The 19,988-nt window shown below is 50.9% G+C and overlaps 4 protein-coding genes across 5 annotated transcripts in view; 2 read left to right on the top strand and 2 right to left on the bottom strand.

Annotated features, from left to right (window-relative positions):
• Ssu72 (SSU72 homolog, RNA polymerase II CTD phosphatase) overlaps positions 1 to 1,148 on the top strand; it is a 29,765-nt gene extending 28,617 nt beyond the window's left edge. Inside the window, exon 5 of the mRNA XM_021159338.1 lies at positions 741 to 1,148. Within this exon, the coding sequence (XP_021014997.1) occupies positions 741 to 842 (102 nt within the window). The 3' untranslated portion in view covers positions 843 to 1,148. The remainder of the gene's footprint in view (positions 1 to 740) is intronic.
• On the bottom strand, positions 1 to 2,325 carry LOC115030856. Its single transcript, XM_029475968.1, has one exon. It carries the CDS (start codon positions 2,297 to 2,299, stop codon positions 1,667 to 1,669), a length of 633 nt encoding a protein of 210 aa, XP_029331828.1. The 5' UTR covers positions 2,300 to 2,325; the 3' UTR covers positions 1 to 1,666.
• On the top strand, positions 2,086 to 7,951 carry Tmem240 (transmembrane protein 240). Its single transcript, XM_021159340.2, has 4 exons — positions 2,086 to 2,422; positions 2,694 to 2,800; positions 6,849 to 7,057; positions 7,131 to 7,951. The coding sequence occupies exons 1-4, from the start codon at positions 2,366 to 2,368 to the stop codon at positions 7,277 to 7,279; spliced, it is 522 nt and encodes a 173-aa protein (XP_021014999.1). The 5' UTR covers positions 2,086 to 2,365; the 3' UTR covers positions 7,280 to 7,951.
• The window catches only part of LOC110292190 (ATPase family AAA domain-containing protein 3), a 20,701-nt gene continuing 8,655 nt past the window's right edge, over positions 7,943 to 19,988 (bottom strand). Inside the window, exons 8-16 of one of the 2 annotated variants that reach the window (XM_021159336.1) lie at positions 18,989 to 19,144; positions 18,418 to 18,474; positions 18,021 to 18,146; positions 17,678 to 17,802; positions 16,685 to 16,736; positions 16,194 to 16,264; positions 14,659 to 14,826; positions 13,353 to 13,461; positions 7,943 to 8,661 (exon numbers count right to left, since the gene is read on the bottom strand). In XM_021159336.1, the coding sequence (XP_021014995.1) occupies positions 8,497 to 8,661; positions 13,353 to 13,461; positions 14,659 to 14,826; positions 16,194 to 16,264; positions 16,685 to 16,736; positions 17,678 to 17,802; positions 18,021 to 18,146; positions 18,418 to 18,474; positions 18,989 to 19,144 (1,029 nt within the window). In that variant the 3' untranslated portion in view covers positions 7,943 to 8,496. Of the gene's footprint in view, positions 8,662 to 13,352; positions 13,462 to 14,658; positions 14,827 to 16,193; positions 16,265 to 16,684; positions 16,737 to 17,677; positions 17,803 to 18,020; positions 18,147 to 18,417; positions 18,475 to 18,988; positions 19,145 to 19,988 lie in introns of those variants that run through there. The other variant, XM_021159337.2, reaches the window with a different exon arrangement.

The following is a 19,988-nucleotide window of genomic DNA, read 5'->3' on the forward strand; positions in this document are numbered from 1 at the left end:
TTTGCCCTTAAGAACTGTGATTAGCTGACTGTGGCAGAATTGATGTCCTTTTGGCTTACCAGGTGAAGGCTGATGGGGAAGTTCGTGTGGGGGATCCAAACTCCTGCTAAACTCCACACTGCTTTCACTCTTAGTGTTATTGAAGCTCCATCAGTTGACCTTGTGGTCTGGCTGATGATCTGGAGAAAGGGCTGGGACCAAGGAGACTGTGTAGCCATGCCAGAACAGTGTGTTTAACATCCAGCCTTCTTTACTTAAATTATTCAAGGGACTACTACTGGCAATGCCTTGTCACCTTTTAAGTTTTCACAACCAGGAGAAGCTATTGGTGTCTGGAGGGTAGAGGCCAGATGTGATGTTAATACACTGCAGTGCACAAAGCATAGTCAGCATCTACACTGGACAATTGTAGGAAAATGCCGGTATCTTTGTGTGCCTCACTTCACTCATTGCAAATTTGGGGTAGCACTGGTTGGTGAGGCTTTCATGTACCTATGATGCCTGAGAACAGAACCTGAGTTCCAGCCTTGGGGCTGGAACTCCCTTTGAATCTAGCTGTCCCACTCCCAATATGGGGTACTCCTGTGATATGTTGTATATGTCTGGTAGGAACAAGCTGTTAGGACTGAGGAAGCTATCCTGAAGCCTGGTTCCCTGCAGAAGTGAAGAAGCAGTGGAGGACAGGGTCAGGGAAGGTGTGTCACAATGCCCGGGTTCACTCAAGGCTGTGCTTTTCCCAGATCCAGCACACTGAGGACATGGAGAATGAAATCGACGAGCTGCTGCAGGAGTTCGAGGAGAAGAGTGGCCGGGCCTTTCTGCATACTGTCTGCTTCTACTGAGCCACCTGTGCTTGGTGCATGGCCTGCCCTGCACAGCCACCTTTGTTGAAGCCACTTTTTCAGTGTGTTTTCCTTTCTGATATTTGTTTTTACTGCTAGGTGTACATCATCAATGTACTGTACATACGGAATGAGACGTACACAGAAATGCCAGATTCAAATCCATTGTTTTTAACCAAAAGAAATAAAGATGGTTTACTCTACAGCCTACAGCAAGTGTCTGTTGTTGGCCCTTTTCTCTCCACTGCTGAATTGTACAAAAACCTAAATAAAGCAACAGGCTGTCTTATTAAGGGGAAAAAAAAACCAAAACTTGGAATTGCCACAAAATAGGTGCTACTAGAAGTCTTTGATTTGTCCTGAATTCCTGGCCTGACTCCCTGCAGAGGAAAAGACTACTAAGGGGCCTTGAGTCCAACCCTGTGATATACCTGAGAGCACCCTTCTGAGAAGTAGGGCCGGTACCCTGGTGCCTTAACATCTCAGGGCCTGTGTGAGCTCATACAACTGAACTTCTCCTGTTGGAACCTCCAGATACAGTGGGGTCTGGACTTGGGGGGCTGGAGGTCAGCTGTCCTCTTCCTGCTTTCCAACACAGGGCAGGGTTGGTTCTTATGTTGTCAGCTCTGTGGCCAGCACAAGGGCTTGGGACTCAATCCCAGCATGACCAGCAGCCACAAGAGGATCATAGACGCTGGCAACTGTTCCAGCACCTCTTCCTCCTCAGAAGTCGGCTAGTCTTTCCCACAACTGCCACGATCTTTATGGCATACTTGGCCCATTCCGCATCCGTATCGCCTACCCTCTTGCCCTCCTACCTCTGCTCACATAGTCATTAGTCCCTGGCTCCTCTGACTTTCCAGGCCCCTCCTCTGATGGCACTTTCTTGCTGGAGGAGGCGGGTGCTGACACTTCCTGTCCCTCTCTGGAACCCGGAGAACCAGGAGGAGGGGCCTTACTTGGAGAAGTAGAGCAGAAACGACCACCTGGCCCAGGCCAAGGCCCAGTCCAGCGCGGCACTGGGCAGGGAGACCAGAGCCAAGACTGATGAGATGGGGCAGAATGTGGAGCCAAGGCCGGAGGGGAGGGGTCTCGGCCTGCGTCACAGGGATAGGAGTGGAGAACCTCGCCCCTGGATGCTGGCGCGGGGAGGCGAAGTCCCTCCCCGGAGGCGGAGGCAGGAGGAGGAGGGAGGAGATAGTGAAGAAGAAAAGGAGGGAGGGAGAAGCCTGGAGGAGGAAAGAGGGAGGAGGGAGGGGGCCGCCGCGCAGACCGCAGGGAGCCGGGCGCAGGGAGCACCGGAGGGCGGAGCGGAGGGCTGCCAGCAACGGGCGACAGGCGAGCGACCCCACATCAGCCCCCACATCTCTGCTGCCTGTGCCCGCGCCTGTCCCCGGGGTCCGCGGCGGCCCGGCGCGCGAGCGCTGACCTCTGCGGAGGCGGCGCGGGCTAAGCATCGGGCCGGGGCCGGGAGGGGCACCGGGGCCGGGGGGCGGCGCTCCGGCCCGGCCCGGCCCCGCCCGATGTCCATGAGTGCGAACACCATGATCTTCATGATTCTGGGGGCGTCGATCGTGATGGTGAGCGGAGGGGCTTCCCGCGCGCGCCCCCTGCTTCTGCCGCCCGCGCGCGCGCCTACCCCACCTCGCTTCCTTGTTTACCGGCCCGTGCGGCCTGCGCTGCCCTCCGCGGCTTGCCCTGCGCTACCCTCGCTGCTATCTTGCGCTGCCCTCGCCCTGGTTGCCCTGCGTTTCCCCACCCACCCACCTACCCCTGCAGTCCAGTACTCCCCCTTGGCACCCCTTTCGGCCCGGCCCACTCCTCGCCCTGACCGGTCATGGGCTCTTCCAGGCCATCGCGTGCTTGATGGACATGAACGCGCTGCTGGACCGATTCCATAACTACATCCTCCCGCACCTGCGGGGCGAGGACCGCGTCTGCCACTGCAACTGTGGCCGGTGAGTGCGCCCCGGCTCTAGGCACTACACGCGTGATCACACTTGTGCAGCGGGCCCCACTTGGCCGGTGTGCCCGGAGCAGGCTGGGCCGCAGAGCCTGGCTGAATGATGGGGGCCGCTTCTGCCCGCCAGGTGCTGGGGGAGGGGTGGCTAACGGGAACCCTAGGTCAGCCAGCTGCTCCCTGGGAAAGGAAGCATGACTGAGTCTGTTAGGAACTCCTTCCTCCAGTTCCTTTAGAGAAAAGGCTGCCTGGTGGTGGCATTATGGGCCAAGGAGCCTCCTGGTCCAGGGCCCGGAGGCCTGAGAGCAGCATCCTTGAGTAGTGTCCACAGAGGAAGCCAGGAAGCTGGTTAAGCCTGGGACAGTAGTCTTACCTACAACCCAAGTCTTCCTCCTGGGCCTACTGTGTCCATGGTAGGCAAGAGCAGGAGGTCAAGATAGGAAGGGCCTACCTTGAGGAACACCTGCCACAACTGATGATTATTGTGCAGAGGAGGAGCTGAAGTAGCTAACGCTGGGGTTTGCTCAAGGTCACAATGAGACCCACCACACCCTTCAGGGACCTCCCCTTCTGTGCATGTGTAGTGATGAAGTCTTCTGGCCTTGCATGTTTGTATGTCCATGTATGAAATAAACATCTTCTCATGAGCCGCGCATGTGTGTACTGTCTGTGCATATACATGTGCGTACACAGCGCACTCGAACATCCGCATGCACTCATTCCAGAGATGCCCTCATGCGATAACCGTTGTCCCTACTGTTCAGACTAGGAGGAAGTGGATGGAGGCTTTACAGAGTAGACTTCCCCAAGGTTACACAACTAGGAAAGAATAGGGCTAGAATCCCAGAACCTCAGTTTCTTATCCTACCCTATCTTTCGGCTCCAGAGGTGTTCCTTCACACGGGGGTGTAGGGTATGTCTTGACAGTTGCATATATCCTAAGTGCATATATGGCTACGGGTACAGGCAAGTGTGTTACAGATCATGGATGTTACAGTAAGTAGAAGGTGGATATACAGGACTCTCACATGCATTGGACATGGTAGGAAAATTTGCTGTGTGGTCACACATTCCTAGCGAGCCCTGTGCTCCAGCTTGGTGCACACCGTCTGTCTGTCTGTCTGATACATCAGAGGGCTCAGAAAAGGCATGAGGTTAGCGCTGCTGTTCCCAGGCCACGTCTGTAGGTGAGTTCTGAAGCCTTTCCAAGATAGTATGTGCATACTGGGCCCAGCCACTGGGGCCATGAACACTGGGAATAGATGCTACATACGGGACTATTGTAAGGTGGTGGTTGATGAAGTGCTGTTCATGACAGCACACTGAATGTTCACCAGAGCACGGAGGGTGTGTTTTTAGAGTATATTTACACAGTTTATATATGCGTATCTCATGTAGCATCCCAAGTACTTGTGGACCCATGTAAACAGACACCTGTAGAGTGGAACCTGAAGTAAGGCTTGTGTGTGCAAAAATGTGGAGAGCCACATCATGTAGACAGTGTTTCTGCGTGTGTCTCTCTACATGTATGTGCTTTGTACACAACTCTACATACATGGTATGTAAATTCGTTGTACAAAGCACTTTTGTATATTGATTACATATACGTGTATGCAAAGTACATGTATATAAAACAATATACATTTCAGTGTGCTCAGGGAGAATGTCAGAACATCTCAGTGTGGGTGCAGTGACAAGATTAGTTTGCAAATGGGGAAACTGTACACATACCATGTGCACATGTGGTGTTGACAGTTTGCCTATGTGTACACACTTTGTAGAATAACCGTACACACGTGTCTGCCTTGTACATGGCTATTTGCAGAATTTTAGACAGAAGACATGTATGTAAACTAATGTTCTGAACAGAGCACAACAGCAGGCAGCATTTGTGTGTACACACAGATCTGTGCACATGACAGCATCCCCACAGAAAGGGTGGCTGGTTCAAAGCTGAGTGAATGTGCATCTATGTGTAACGCACCATACTCATACCCAAAGTGTGCACAGTGCATGGGTGTGGGGCTTGTGGGGCCCATGTTCACAGTATACATGCTATGTCCTGTGCATGCGGACAACGTGTATACACATTGGATCTCAAGTGGACACATGGCAGCATGTGTCATGAAGGTAGAACACGTCAAAGACATTCATTTTGTACACAACACATCTTGCTTTCATTTGGAAGACCTGAGCCCCTGCCTTCAGGAGCTTGGTATAGAATTAGGAAGAGCCAGGCCAGGGGAGGAAGCATTCTAGATATCCAAGTTAACTGTAAGGGCACAGGGCCTTTAACCCCTGGATTCCTTAGGCCACAGGGTGGCTGGGGCCTCACATCGCTCTACTCGTAGGCTACCTAGAATCCATCTAGCTTCTTTCTGTTTCCTGGAACAGCTCTGTTGGGGACAGTTCAGAGGAAGGTTCCCAGGTTGACCTAGTCCCACCAGTGCCTGGCAGTCCCTGATGGTGTGGAAACACTATCTCCCCCAGGGCCTGGTCAGCAATACTTTCTGTGCCAGGATCAATAGCATCCATTCATCATGGTGGCAGTGGCTGCTTATGAGCAAGTGATGGCTGCTGGGTGTCAGTCATGGTAGCTCCAGTGACCAACTGAGAGCTGGCAGCCTGAGCTTTGCCCAGTGGGATTGGCCAAACTGTAGACCACAGAGTTAGCCCTCAGGGGATCTGAGAAGTCTCACTGCTGCTCCTCCCAATCCCTGCTCACCTGGGTTCAGGTTTAAAAATACCAACTCCACTGTGAAGAAACATCCATGTGTCTCTTATTGGGCCCAGAGAGAGAGGAAGAGTTTTAAACTGGGGAATGGCTGAACGTCTGCTACAGGCAGACACAGGTTCCAGCCTCTCACTGAGAGGAGGAAGGGGTGCAAGTTTAGGAAGCGAGAAGCTATTTTCAGCATACATTTGAGGTGTCTGTAGATCCCACGTGGAGATTCACAGGCAGCTGGAGCTCTTAGCAGACATGGTGGGCAGTGGAAAGGCCTACCCACTAGTGGCTCTGAAAGTGGGTGGGCCAAGAAAGGCAGGCTCAGCAGAAGCCCAGTCAGCCCCTGCAACTGTCAGGAAGATGAGAGATGCAAAGCATGTGATCCCATGGCACCCTTCGTATCCAGACCAGTGGATCCCGACATGCAGACTGCTGGCTTTGTGGAGTGGACCATCAGGTGGCTCACTCCTCCTGGAACAGGATAGAAGGACTTCCTGAAGGGGTGTTCAAACAGCTCTGAAAGGGGGATGAGCAGCTGGCGGGAACCATGTGGGAACTCTAGTGTAAGCAGAGGTGATCGAGGGCATGAAAGCAATGGGCAGTTCCAAGAAGCCAGCTAGGACAGGAAAGCAAAGAGGCACAGAGATCAGGGCTTATACCTAGGAGAGGGCTCTAAAACCTGTCTAGCTTGGACTTGAATAGCTGGAAACAGCCCATTATAAGAATAGTAAGTGTATGACAGGCATGTGATCTGTGGGGGACATAAATGTGGGTAGAAGAAAGATCCCTCAAACCTCTGGCAGAATGGGCATAAGGTAGATATTGAAATCCAGAGGCCCAAGGCAGTGACTGTGTCAGGGGAACAAGAACAATCACTGGTCTTGTAACTGGCCTCCTGAGAGTATCATGTAGAGGCCAATGAGCATGCCTGGGGCGCCTTGGTCATTTGGCTGTGCTAAGACCTTGTTAGCCCCTCAGGGCCAGTAGGTGAATGTGAAACCTGCTACAGGTACCGTTGGAAGGATGGGGTATTGGGTGGACATTCATCCCAGCCATTCCTACCCTCCTTGAACCTCGCTCCTGATCTCCAGGGCTACTGTCTCCACCTTTCCCTGCAGTTCTGCCAGGTGACCTGATCTGGGCCTGGGGGTGCTGTTTCCCCTCCCAACCCAGCACACAGGGATTGCTTCAGAGAACTTCCCAGGGTGGCCCATAGGAATCAAGCCATCCACTTTGGGTCCCCTAGCCAGCCCAGCACGGACCTGGGGAAGGCTGGGCCAGGGTTGGCAGGAGAGGTGCCAGCCCACCCTGCCGCCCCCAGGCACCACATCCACTACGTGATCCCATACGACGGGGACCAGTCGGTGGTGGACGCCTCTGAGAACTACTTTGTGACAGACAATGTGACCAAGCAGGAGATCGACCTTATGCTGGGCCTGCTGCTGGGCTTCTGCATCAGCTGGTTCCTGGTGTGGATGGATGGTGTTCTGCACTGTGCTGTACGCGCCTGGAGGGCTGGTCGGCGCTATGGTGAGTGCCTCGCGCTGCTGCGGGCACCACTTCTGGCCCAGCCCGGCCACCTGACTGCCCTGTCCCCCTGCAGATGGCTCGTGGACCTGGCTGCCCAAGCTGTGCAGCCTGCGGGAGCTGGGCCGGCGGCCACACAGGCCCTTCGAGGAGCCTACAGGGAACATGGTGCACGTGAAGCAGAAGCTCTACCACAACGGCCACCCCAGCCCACGGCACCTGTGAGTGCCCAGGACTCGGGGCTGCTGTGCACATGTAAAGGGACCTCGTGGACGCCCAGCTGGCAAGACGGGACTGCGGCCTCAGGCCCAGGGTATGCTGGGCTGTGGCCAGCTGGGCTGTGGCCAGCAGGCAAATCCAGTGGAAGGTGCTGTCTCTTCTTTTTATAAAGGGGGTTGGGTGGGGGCTGGGGTGGGGCTGGCCTCTGGGCTTCAGGGACAGCAGCCTGGTCTCCACAGTGAGCAGGACACAAAGGCAGGCTCTCAGAGGTGCTGGGGCCAGGGGTGGTGGGTCCATAGTGGGGAGAGGCTTGGCCTGGTCCACACTAGCCTAAGGCCACATCTCAGTGAAAGCACTGTTTCTTGAACACCTGTTGTCCATCCGTCCGTCTGGAGGGGAGGGATATATCAGGGCCTGCGCCCATCTGCACACGGGAGCATGTGCATGGGGCGTGTGCGACTGGAGGGTGGGACTGGAGGGGCGGGCCCCTAGCAGCAATAAGGATGTGGTGGCCCCAGGTGTCCCAGCCCTCACTGTGAAGCCCACCCTGCCTGGCCAGTAAATTCTCCAGAAAGCTCCAGCCTGTGCTTCTTCCGTCATCTCTAACCCCAGGGGCTGTTGAGGCCCCTTCATCTAGACCTGCCCCTCTACCTCAGCCATCAAGCAAAATCAGAAAATCAGTCACAGTTTTATTAGATTCTGGATTTAAAAGGCCCAGATTCAGTAAAGGGGAAGGCGGTAGTTCTGACTCTTGGATGCCATGGGCCAAGGGCTGTCTAGCACCAGATCCACTCTACCAAGTAAGGACTGGGCCAATTCTTGGCACAGATGTGTATATGGTAGGAGTAATGTCCAGGAAGCGGAGGGCCCCCTGTGCCTTTAGCCTGGTCCCTGTAGGCCCCAGTCCTGCTGGCATAGCCACTGGCTTGTGGTACGGCACTCTGCACACTCTCTGCTCTGTTCTGGGCTTGTAGACATGTCTCACCAGTGTACTGAGGTAAAGGAAGGCAGTATGCCTCCCTCTGCCAGCACTCAGAGTCAGAGACGAGGAGGTGTGGAAGGCAGAGAAGCTGACACCTCCAGTATCCCACAACTACGCAGAGGCATTTGGAGCAATGTTGACCTCTTACAGAGGTCAAAAAAGACAGGAAAGGAGGGAGCAATAAGTGTGGTCATAGAGACTGGCTGTCCCCAGTCAGGTGTACAAGGTGTCCAGGTCCAGCTCAGCAGCTGAGGAGTGAAGGATGTGGTGGCTTGTTGGTCTGGGAATCGGGTCTCTCTACTTTAAGCCACTGCATCTTCTGCTGGTGCTGCTGAACAGCATCCTGCACACGGGCATCCATCATAGCCTCCGTGAGGACTCCATCCTCAGATGAATATGCCATGGCCTGGTAGAAAAGAGGGTGCAGAGGAGAAGCTAGTTGCTTACACAAGGAGGCCAAGGCCCTCAATCTAGACCCACCTTAGACACTAGCACAGTGGGCACACCTGAACTTAGTGCTGGGCCCATAGCCCAGTGCTACTACTGTTAAATTTCCCAATACGTTTCTAAAATAGAAAGCCTGAACAGAGCTGTTTCTCCTCTGTACACATAAGCTAACTCCCTCTGAGCAGGACACAAATGCAGACCCCCCCATAAGCCCCTAAATTATTCTGGCTCCACTTCCCAGCTCAGGCATACCCCAGGTCACATAGCAACTACTCAGGCCAGATTATGCAGTTGTATACTTTACAGGCCTCCTGAACAGTGGCTGCTGCTGGTGGGCCCCTATCTTCGGGGTGTGAGGTTGCTCCAATCAGAACCAAGTGGTCCTCTCTGGATAGGCTGCTCCTTTTCATGTCTGTTCCCACTGGATGACAATGGCCCCTCTCACTTCTTTATCCTCCCCGAGGATGGCACTCTAGGACCAGCCAGCAGGAGTTTGAACTGGTCAAGCTGTACCTTTTAGATACTATAAAGGGACCAGGGCTCACAGGTGGTTGAGACCACACTCCTGCTGGTTTTCTGCTTGAAGCAGAACATGCCCTGAAAGGCATCAGCACAAGGTACAGAGAAATCTGAATGCAATGAAGGGAACACTCCAGGCAGAGGAGTTTCCACCCAGGGCACTAGGACACACTGTAAAGGAACAGGATTGCAGAGTCTCATATAACAATTCTGCCAAGACACTGTCACCTGGGAGGAGATGACCATAATGGTATTCTGTCTCATCTGGACAAGCAGGATAACCAGGAACAGATGGACCTAGGGTCCACTATCTTACTATGATTCACTGTGGAGGAAGTCTTGACCCTACAGCCAGACCACCAACTCTGAGAGTTGTTTGGTCTCACAGATACTCTCTCCCAGCTTGGGCTCACCAAGGCCAAAAGCAAGGTAGGCAGCTATACAGGAGCCCTGGCTGGATGGACAGGGTGGCAGCTCTCTCTAAGTGGCTACACCTTGCCAAAGGCCTAGAGGAGGAGAGCTCACCCACCAGCTAGCCAGGAACTCAGGTCAGGTGGAACAAACCAGACAGACATCAGGGCTCATGCTGTGGGTATCCTGGGCTGGACCCTGGGTTACAAGCAAGCCAAGGTGGAGGTAAACAATGTTATGAAGCAGCATCACTCACAACCTGCTGGTGGCCAGCATCTCCACTCTATCTTGCAAGTATTCTGTAAATCTAAAACTATTCAAATGTTTTAAGTTTAACTAGGTGTAGTAGTTTGCCTATAGTACCAGCCTTTCATGAAGCTGAGGCAGGATTGCTTGACTGTGAAGTTCAAAGCCAGGCTGAGCAATGTAGTAAGACCCCAGCTCAAACATGAGTAAACAGGTGCTCAGGCGTTCACAGCACTTACTGCTCTTGCAAAGACCCAGGATAGGTTCCTAGCACCAACACTGGGTGGCTCACAACCACCTGTAACTCCAGGGGAATCAATGTACTCTTTTGTGTTTTGTTTTAAGACAGGGTCTCTCTATATAACTGGCTGGCTTGGAACTTGCTATGCAGACTAGGCTGACTGCAGACTCATACAGATCTGCCTGCTTGTGCCCCTGCTGGATCTAAAGGTGTGTGCCACCATTCCTAGCCTCATGTCCTCATCTAGCCTTCGTAGACACCAGGCATACATATAGTGCACATAAACAAATACAGGCACTCATGCACACACATTAAAACACATACAGTATATTACACATATGCATACTAAAAAAAATCTTAAAATATTTCAAGAAATAGTTCTTCCTTAAACCCTCAACAATGAAGGGGAAGGGAAGGGAAGGGAGAGAAACACTAGCTGTTATCCTATACACTATCACCACCCCCTTGACATCAAAGCCAGATGAAGACAGCATTGAAACTTATAGACCAGCAGTCCTGATGAGCAGAACCTGATGCATAAGTACTGAGAGCTGCAGGCCACCCCAGTCAGTGAGACTTGTCTTAAATAAACAACAACAGCCTAAGCCCAGCCTGGTGGAACACATCTGTAATCTCAATACTTGAGAGACTGAGGCAGAGAATTTTGAGGGAATTCAAGGCTAGCTTGGGTAGGCTACAGAGTGAGATCATGTCTCAACAAATAAAAACACACATTCCCCAAGGGTATACCATTTTTTGTGATATGGGAAATTAAGGCCAGGAATGCACATAGGCAGACACTCCTCTCACCACTACATCCCCAGCCTTGACTTCAATTTTAAATGTTAAGATAGGGTTTCATTGTGTTGCCCAGGCTGATTTTGAACTGGCAATCCTCTTGGCTCAGTTTCCAAAGTACTGGGATCATAGGTGTGTGCCATCATGTCCTGCTTGGTAATGGTTTACTAAATGACATGACAGACAACAAAAAGAAAAAATAGATAAATCAGACCCCATCAAAATGTAAAAGTTTTGTACACAAGACAGAGGCAAATGGTTCTCTTATGAATTTGTAGCTGGCCAGGTCTACACAGTAAGTTCCACGTCAACAACCAAAAAAGAATATTACCAAAAGAATAAAAAGACAGTCTATCCAATAGAAGAAAATAGTTGTAAACCACATATCTGGTAAGAGGTTAATATCAACATTATGTATGGAGAAGAGCCCCTACAATTCAAAAGCTAAAACTCCACAACTTCAAGGCTGGAAGAGGGCAGTGTGAAGAGCACTGGGTGCTCTTCCAAAGGACCCAGGGTCAAGTCCCTGCAACCACATGGTGGCCCACAACCTCATCTGTAACTCCAATCCAGGGGCTCTGGCATCCTTTCTTCTGAAGGCACCAGACTCTCAAATGGTATGCGGACATGTATACAAACAAAAACACCCCACATGAAACAAATCAAAACAGATATGGTGATGCACACCTTTAACGCTAACCTGTTCTATAGAGTTCTAGGATACCCAAAACTACCTAGAGGGACTTTGTCTCAAAAAAACAAAAACAAGGTGGTTAAGACAGTATTCAGTGTTTAAGTGGGGCGGGTGTGTGTGTGTGTGTGTGTGCTCGTGAGTGCACAGTCAGTCCCTAGAAGGGATGATTGCAAAGGCAGCACTTGTATTATCCTGGTGCATGGAAGATAGAGGCTGTAGAACAAGGAAGTATCTGTGATGTGCAAGTATTCAGGAGTCCTATGGAGATAAAAACAACAGCAGCATCCGGGTCTGTGTTATTCCATGGCTGGCAGGACCTAGGCAGCACCTTAGGCAGTCCCCCTGTATCACTTGTTCCTCTCCAGAGAACAGCCTAGGTGAACCTGCCTTTGTCACCCTGACCACTTGCCAGAACCCTCAGGGAGCATGCCCAGCTCTCCCTTTTAAAGCCTTACTCGATCTGTTTTCTACTCTCTGACAGAGGTGAGCTATCTGGGTGACAGCTTTGTGAGCCAGGTAACCTGCCGAGATCAGCTCAGTGTATTGCCCCATAATATTTAACATGACGAAGGTCTAACATTCTCATAGGTATATATTTAGAGGTCATCCTTCAGAGGAAGTAATTTCCTTGAAATGAGGGCACAGAAAGAGTCCCTGGTTCCTTGGAATTCATGCACAAGAAAAAAAAGCTCACGGATGCTGTCTATCATATGAGGACCCAGCAAAACCCTGACCTCTATTAGCCAGAAAAGAGCCTTCTTTAAGGTCTGACCATGTTAGCACTAACTTTTATACTTCAACCTCCAGAAATGTGGAAAAATGACTTCTTGATTTATAAGCAAGCCACCTGTACTGTGCTGGTCTCCCTGTTCTCCACCGTTAGTTGTGGGAACAGAGCCTGAGCAAGGACCACAACAGGGTGCTGCTTCTGAGATGTATGTTGTAGCAGCTAAGCGAGCTTATAGTCCCTCATGTACCTAGTGGCCACAAAATCCAAACCTAAATAGGACTGTCCCATGCATATCTTGAAAAGCACTGCCAAGTTTAAGTGGCTAGGCTGTCATTTGTTACAGAAAGTTGGCTACAGGGACATGGTAAAGCTGGCGCAAAGTTTGAGATGGCCATAGCACTCTCCATCCCATCAACGTGAATTTTCTTGACAACATCAAAGGCTGAAATTCCTAAACTGCCCTGTCCCTGCTGTAGGAGCTCCCTGCCACAAGACCATGGAGCTGTTACTAGGCAGCTTCAAAGAAAAAAAACAAAACATGATTTTAGGGAATAACAATAGGCCACTGTGGCCTATGCCTTGAGCCAACAACACCTCTGTCTAGTTTCAGAAGGAATGTTCCTGCCCCCTTGCTCAACTTTAACATAAACGTGTCCTAAAAAGCCAGATACCCAAGAGTACACATACACGAAGCACAAATCTGTTGATCTGAACTCGTCTGCAATTGTCTAACAGATAACTCAAAGCAGCCCTCTAGACTTCCTCAGAGACTCTTGCACATCAGCCGTAGTACCTGTCATCCCCCTAAGACTGTGACAATGCTCCAGATTTGGGCCAGAACAAGCTGAGCTAGTGATATCATTCCATCCTCCCATGAGTGACTCATTAGCCCTCAGTAGAACCAAGGGCCACATGTCTGTCTATCCATGCTTAGAACATCCTCCAACATAAGAATCATTATGGGATTAGGATAATATTCAGAGTGGGTTAGATCCCAGGATCTTAACTTACCTGCCACGCCACAGCAAGCTGAGCAATCTCCCGGCCTGACATCCCCTCCGTCAGCTGGGCGACCTCTGAGCATTTCTTTCCGTAGTCAAACTGGGCCACCTTCAAGCGTCTGGAGGAAAAGTTCCTAAGTGGGTCTGGGCTTCCATGGCTCTACACAAAGGGGGCTGGGGAGATTGGTGGGCAAGGCTGCCCAGGATCACACTCTATCAGATGCTTCCACCTGAACTGGACATTAGTGAGTGGGCTTTTTTGTACAGCCAAAGTTGGATGAGGTAAACTCTGCCAGATATCCTCAGCCTTCCTTCCTGACCTGCAGGAGATGCCAGGTTGGAGCCAGGAAGGGTTGGCAGATGGAGCTATACTCTCCCAATCTGCCTTCACCCCTCCTTACTAGACCCAGCCTACAACTACATATTTAGCACCCAAAGAGCAGGTATAGTTAAATGCTCAGCAATCAAATTCTAACAGAGAAGGTCAATTTCTAGGTAAGGAATAGAACAGCTAAGTAAAAGGACCTGCAATTCAAATTTTCAGCATTAACATCTGACCAAAAGCCACAGAAATACATGAAACATGAATAGAGGTTGCATGCCTAAGCTGAGGCTGGGGACATGAGGCTAGTAGGAGGCAGGGGACTTGACCAGCACGGGTGGAGGATGGGCCCATAGGAAACAGCAGGGCCAAGCCATGTTTTCTTCAGAACAGTAAAAGGCAACAGGCAGCAGGAGAGATTCAGGTCAGGACATGGAGTCTGAATGCCATGGAGCCTGGGCCCCAGGAGACAGCCGAAAGCAGAGCAGCCTCTGCTGATGGGAGACACGGGAAGTGAACTAGACACAGCAGTGAGGGCCTGTACCAAGGCCTCCTCATCACAGCCTGGCTTCTCCCTGTCCCCACATGGCTGCAGAGCATCTTTGAGGAGTGGCAGGGCAGGTATGCAAGTAGACAGGAGAAAGCCATGTCACACTTAGTAGCTGAGGGCAGGAACTGCAACTTCCAAACCTGGTACAATAGGCACAGAGCAAATGTGGTGGGTGCCACGTGGAGGGTACCATATTCTCCTGATACCCAGGACTCAGTGACTCAGGCACTTAAAATGTGAGAATGGGCTGTTGGGGCAGGCTTGCAGCTGTCCTCCCGTAAAGAGCAGTGAGAGGAAGGGCTCAGGGTCCCCATGACAGAGCCACCTTTGCCAGGGCACATGTACAGAATGTGACCCCACACAGATGGCCTAAACCCCAGGGAAATGAAGCGCTCAGACAGGTTCCAGGTCAATAAGGGGAACCCTGCAGGGCTGGACACTTACTGCTTTCCTTCTGTGGCCGGCTTAAGGACATACTTGTCAAAATACATTCTCACCAGGCGCTCTCGCTCCTCCCGCTGTGGCAGGGCAAAGCAGACCATCTCGTCAATGCGGTCATTGATAGCCCAATCAAACTGCTCAGGCTGGTTACTGGCCAGGACCAGCATGAACCTGCAGCCACAAAGTGCATTTGTCCAATCACGAGTCACTCAGAGACAGAAGGCCTGTTTTTTTGTTTGTTTGTTTGTTTTTGTTTTTCAAGACAGGGTTTCTCTGTGTAGCCCTGGCTGTCCTGGAACTCACTCTGTAGACCAGGCTGGCCTCAAACTCAGAAATCCACCTGCTTCTGCCTCCCAAGTGCTGGGATTAAAGGCGTGCGCCACCATGCCCGGCTCAGAAGGGCCTCTTATGCCTCCTCAGGTAAACCTGATAGATGGATATAACTTGGCAGCTCTCCCTTTCTTCCTTACTCCCTTACCTTCCACGTTTCTTGTTTGTTTTGTTCGTCTGGGGGTTTGAATCCAGAGATTAAAGAATGTTGGGCAAGTGTTCAATCACTGAGATGTACCTGTCATTCCTGACAGCTTTTTAACTCAGGAAACCCCAAGCCCACCAGATCATTTGTACAACCATGATCAAGGTTGCCTGCTATCCTCAGGCCCTGTGCCAGTCCATGACCACAGCAAGTAAGGGGGCTTATGATGTATAAAGTGGCCTCATATTTACTAAAAAGCTAGGTCCTACCCTAGTGATGAGCAAGCTAAGAATAGAATTAGGGGACTTGGAGAGAGAAGCTTGTCTGACCATAGGCACTGACCCTGCCAGTGGCTTTTGGACAAAATCCTGGGAGACAAGCTCTTACTGGGGTCTCTTTCAAGGCCTAGATGCTACCCTAGTCACAGTATCGCAGATAAAGACCAAGGCTCTATTCTTTCAACACATGACACTTGGGATCAGCTCACAAAAAGAGCAAACACATTCTGGGCTCAGGACTAGGTGCTGGTACCCTGAAAGCAGTCTTAAGACATGGTCAGTAACAGGAGTGTCTTAGTTCCGCTGCATATGGACAGCTGGATGTCAAAAGGCATGTGTGGGGTGATGTTCAAACTGTGTGGCCAAGTTGACAGGAACTAACCTAGCAGAGTTTCTCATGTCTCATATTGCCTTAATGGGCCTTTAAGAGCCCTTCCCAGGCCGGGCGTGGTGGCGCACGCCTTTAATCCCAGCACTCCGGAGGCAGAGGCAGGAGGATTTCTGAGTTCGAGGCCAGCCTGGTCTACAAAGTGAGTGCCAGGACAGCCAGGGCTACACAGAGAAACCCTGTCTCGAAAAACCAAAAAAAAAAAAAAAAAAAAAGAGCCCTTCCCAGGTAAGAACATGAAGACAGCCCAGAGAGTTGCCCACCTACATACTACATGCATTGAATTCATGAATTCATGATGGTTTGTCAATTATATCTTTGCTCCCTTGTGAGGACCAAGAACTAACAATGCCCAGAAATACCCTGCTCAGGGAGCTAGGGGCAAGATGGCACTTACTTACTACTGTGTTGTCCTGTCCTGTGTAGGAATGCATTCAGAGTAGCCCTGAGGTCTTCACTTATCTTTTCCTACAGAAAGAAAATATTCAGCATCACTCTCCAGCCCGAGGAGCAGTTTTGAACATGGCCGAGTTAAAGTGTCCACAGGAGACACTGCTGGGAGGGAAAGGCAGGGGGTTAGGAGCACAAGCCTGGTCTGATAGCCAAACTTTGGACTGCTGCTGACTCGGAATCACCGTAGAGGGCAGGTGTGGTTAGTGAGGAGGATATGTTATGGTACGCATCTCCAGGAGTCTGGCTCAATCACAAACTTCCCAAACTTAAGAGGGAAAAGCAACTAAACTGCAGCCTCAGCCTGTGCATCATGAAGGCCTCGCCTTCCTGTGTTCTAAGGTCATAGCAACCTCTAGGCCAGTCCTTTGCTAGACTGGCTTAGAGCACCCAGCTCTGACCAACTCCCAAAGCCAGACAGGGTTCTAGAACACTCACAGTCGCTCGTTTCCTGAGGAAGGCATCTGCTTCATCCACAAAGAGCAGGAGGCTGTGAACCAGAGAGTAGTCAGGTAAGAGGATGCTTGAATGCCACAAGCCAACATCAGCAAGGTCCCAGAAGCAACAGGAAGTATAGTGCATATCCCTGGGAGAAGCTGCCCCACACCAAGAGCACAGGTCATGCCCTAACAGGGATTCTTTTTTTTTTTTTTTAAAGATTTATTTATCGTTATATGTAAGTACACTGTAGCTGTCCTCAGACACACCAGAAGAGGGATCTCATTGCAGATGGTTGTGAGCCACCATATGGTTGCTGGGATTTGAACTCAGGACCTTTGGAAGAGCAGTCAGTGCTCCTACCCGCTGAGTCATCTCACCAGCCCCTCCTATCAGGGTTTCTTAACATGCTAACCCAGTAAAGAACAGAGCTCAAAGCCTCCAGGACTCCAACACTGAAAGCACAACTGTAGCTCTGATGGCATATGTTCCTTCTACCTACAGGTCTCACTCAAAGTGGTCAGACAAGATGAGAGCTGAGATGCCTGTGTTCCGCATCAGAAAGAAGTGATTATCTAGGGTGAAATGGCAAAGTTCAAAAGAAAGGGCATACCAAGGCACAGTAACAATGCTAGGGACCTCTAGCCATGCATACCGCATGCGTTGGAACGACATTCTTAGCCAACTCTCAGAGGGTCCAACAGTCAAGGAGGCCTAGGGCCATTCCTTTCCCCATTTGAGTTAGCTCTTCACTCCTGGCAGTAATTATATCTGATTGGCAGCACCCTTGTACTGGAAGCCTTCTGTCCACCCTTGGCACGACATTTTCTCTAATGGACCCTTCAGCATAAGCACCCATCCCTAGCTGTCTTCAGAAGAGGCTACCCATGTACTCCCACACAACTTCAAGGACAGGAAAGTAGGGAGGCCTTAGCTAGGTACCTGGTGGATCCATAGAAGTAGAAACCTATGTACATGGGGTTATATGCTCACCCTCGTCGGCTGGTGCTTGCCCAGTCGAAGACCTTGTGCATGGCAGTCACACCCTCCCGCCCCATTGGGGCCACGTCCCCGCCTGTCATGATGGCGTAGTCCATGCCTGAATGCAGTGCAAGTTTCTAGGCAGAGAGGGGTGGGAAAACAGAGCAGATGTTCCCTTCAGAGTCCTAACCCTACAGCTCCACCAGCCAACCCTGTCTAGCATAGACAACTCCCCACCATCAGAGCCAGTGCCCCCTAAATGCACTGCAGTGCTCTGAGAAACAGTGACAAACGCTGCCAGAGGGTGAGATGCCCAGCCGAACCCAGTCCCACCTTCACAGTCAGGAATTTTTACCTTGGCAAATAGTGTCTTGCCAGTCCCCGGGGGCCCATACATCAGAACGTTCCTATACAGGCTTTTGTTCTTCTTGGTATTTCTTGTTGCGATGGCAATATCACGGACCCGTGCCTCCAGGCTAGGCTGCCAGAGCAAGATGAGGTTTGGGGAATCTGGTCTCCCAGCCTACAGCCTTAGGGAGTGGAAGGACCACAGGTATTCTAGTGCAGCCTACTCCTTGTAGATACAGACTGGCCTGTGAGGTATCTGAATATAGGTTTGGTTGACAGTAACATGTATTTCAGGATCCCAAAGCCACAAGCACAAGGATCACATAAACACAACAGCTCAACTCTGCTGTCCCTTCCCTGGGACCCACAGGGCTTCCCAAGTCACAGATGCCACATCAACTTACACTGAGGATGACGCCCTCCAAAGCATCCTGGGGTCTGCTGACCAGTCGCCTGCTGACCTGGTAGGGGAGACCACCACAGTTGGCTAGACACAAGCTACCATGAAGTACTGCCCCACACAGTCCAAGACTAGTACCCCAGTGTCAAAGCTGAAAAGACAGTGCCTGTGTGGGACTTGAGCGATTGATCAGCTCTTTACTACAGATCTTTATCTTTCCAACCACCTGTGCTGAATATCTGAAGAGACCCAGCTAAAGCCAGAGAACAAGCCTGTCAGAGAGAGCAAAGAGCAACTGAGCCTAAGGGAGGCAGCTAGATGCCACACTACACTCATACTTTCTATGCAGGACAGAATCTGAGCTCAGGTTATGATGAGTTAAAGCAAACCCAGGGGCAGCCATATAATTAGATAACACTGGTTAACAGGCCTCATTGGTATAACATAGTTGTGAGAAAACACCCATGCCAGCATGCCAGGGAAATCAACCACAGAGAAAATGTACACCACTTGTTTGTGATATGGGAAGAGACCTGGCAAGGATGTGGAACCCTGAACCCTTACTGTGGCCATACCTGGATGGGATGCCTCAATGCCTCTAGCACTGAGATTCGGGAGGTCTCTCTCACCAAGGATGGCTTTCCCAATCGGGCCTCAATATACCGACCAGCAACAGAAGTAGCATTCTTGGCAGAATAGACTCCAACAGCTAATAGTGTCAACCCTGCCACCTGGGACAGAAAAACAGCAGTCTACATTGCATCTCTGCCCTACAGTTCATCCTGTGCCCCCAAAACAGCTAAGGACCCATGGTTGCCTATACTGACCCTGGTTGGATGCCTGACCCTATTCCCCAGCCAACCAAAGCACTTGCACACTTCAGGTGATAACAAAAGCTTTATCACTGGGCACTCCACTGCACAACACTTTTCTTTGTGCCTTATAACATGAATCCTCAAAAGCTGAGGCAGCGAGATGGAATGTGGCTGGCTGTACAGGGCTAGAGACTCTCTAAGGGTCTTGGCTTCCACTGCTCTCTTACCAATGAAAAAGTTAAACTTCGTTCTTAGAAAACAAGGCTAACCACAAACCATAAATCCCTTTAAAAGCCAATGTATTAGCACGTCAAGCAGTTCCATAAAGAGGGGAATCTTCCAGGCTAGCTTGTGGTTTACCAGAGTTCTTGCCTAGCAATCCTAAGACCTCAGGTCCCATCCTCAGCACCCTACATAATAAAAAACAGTGTGCCTTCAGCACTCCCCGTCAGTGGATCAACCTCTGCACCTCGCTGGTATGAAGTCTTCAGTTGGCACCCTGAAGAAGCTTTAGGTATCAAAGTCCATCTCCTACAGTGCAGAACACCTCCTGCCTAATGGAGTTGTGGAGTTGGCTAGGCATACACTACCAAAAATTCCAGGTGACTAGGCATGATGGCGAACACCTTTAACCCCAGCACTTAGAAGGTAAAGGAAGGTGGATCTCTGTGAGTGTGAGGTCATCCTGGTCTACATAGCAAGTTCCAGACACCCAATCCTACATAAATCAGAGCTGTAGAATTAGAACGCCTGTCTCAAA

Source organism: Mus caroli, chromosome 4 (assembly GCF_900094665.2).
Source record: "Mus caroli chromosome 4, CAROLI_EIJ_v1.1, whole genome shotgun sequence".
Taxonomy (NCBI): Eukaryota; Metazoa; Chordata; class Mammalia; order Rodentia; family Muridae; genus Mus; species Mus caroli.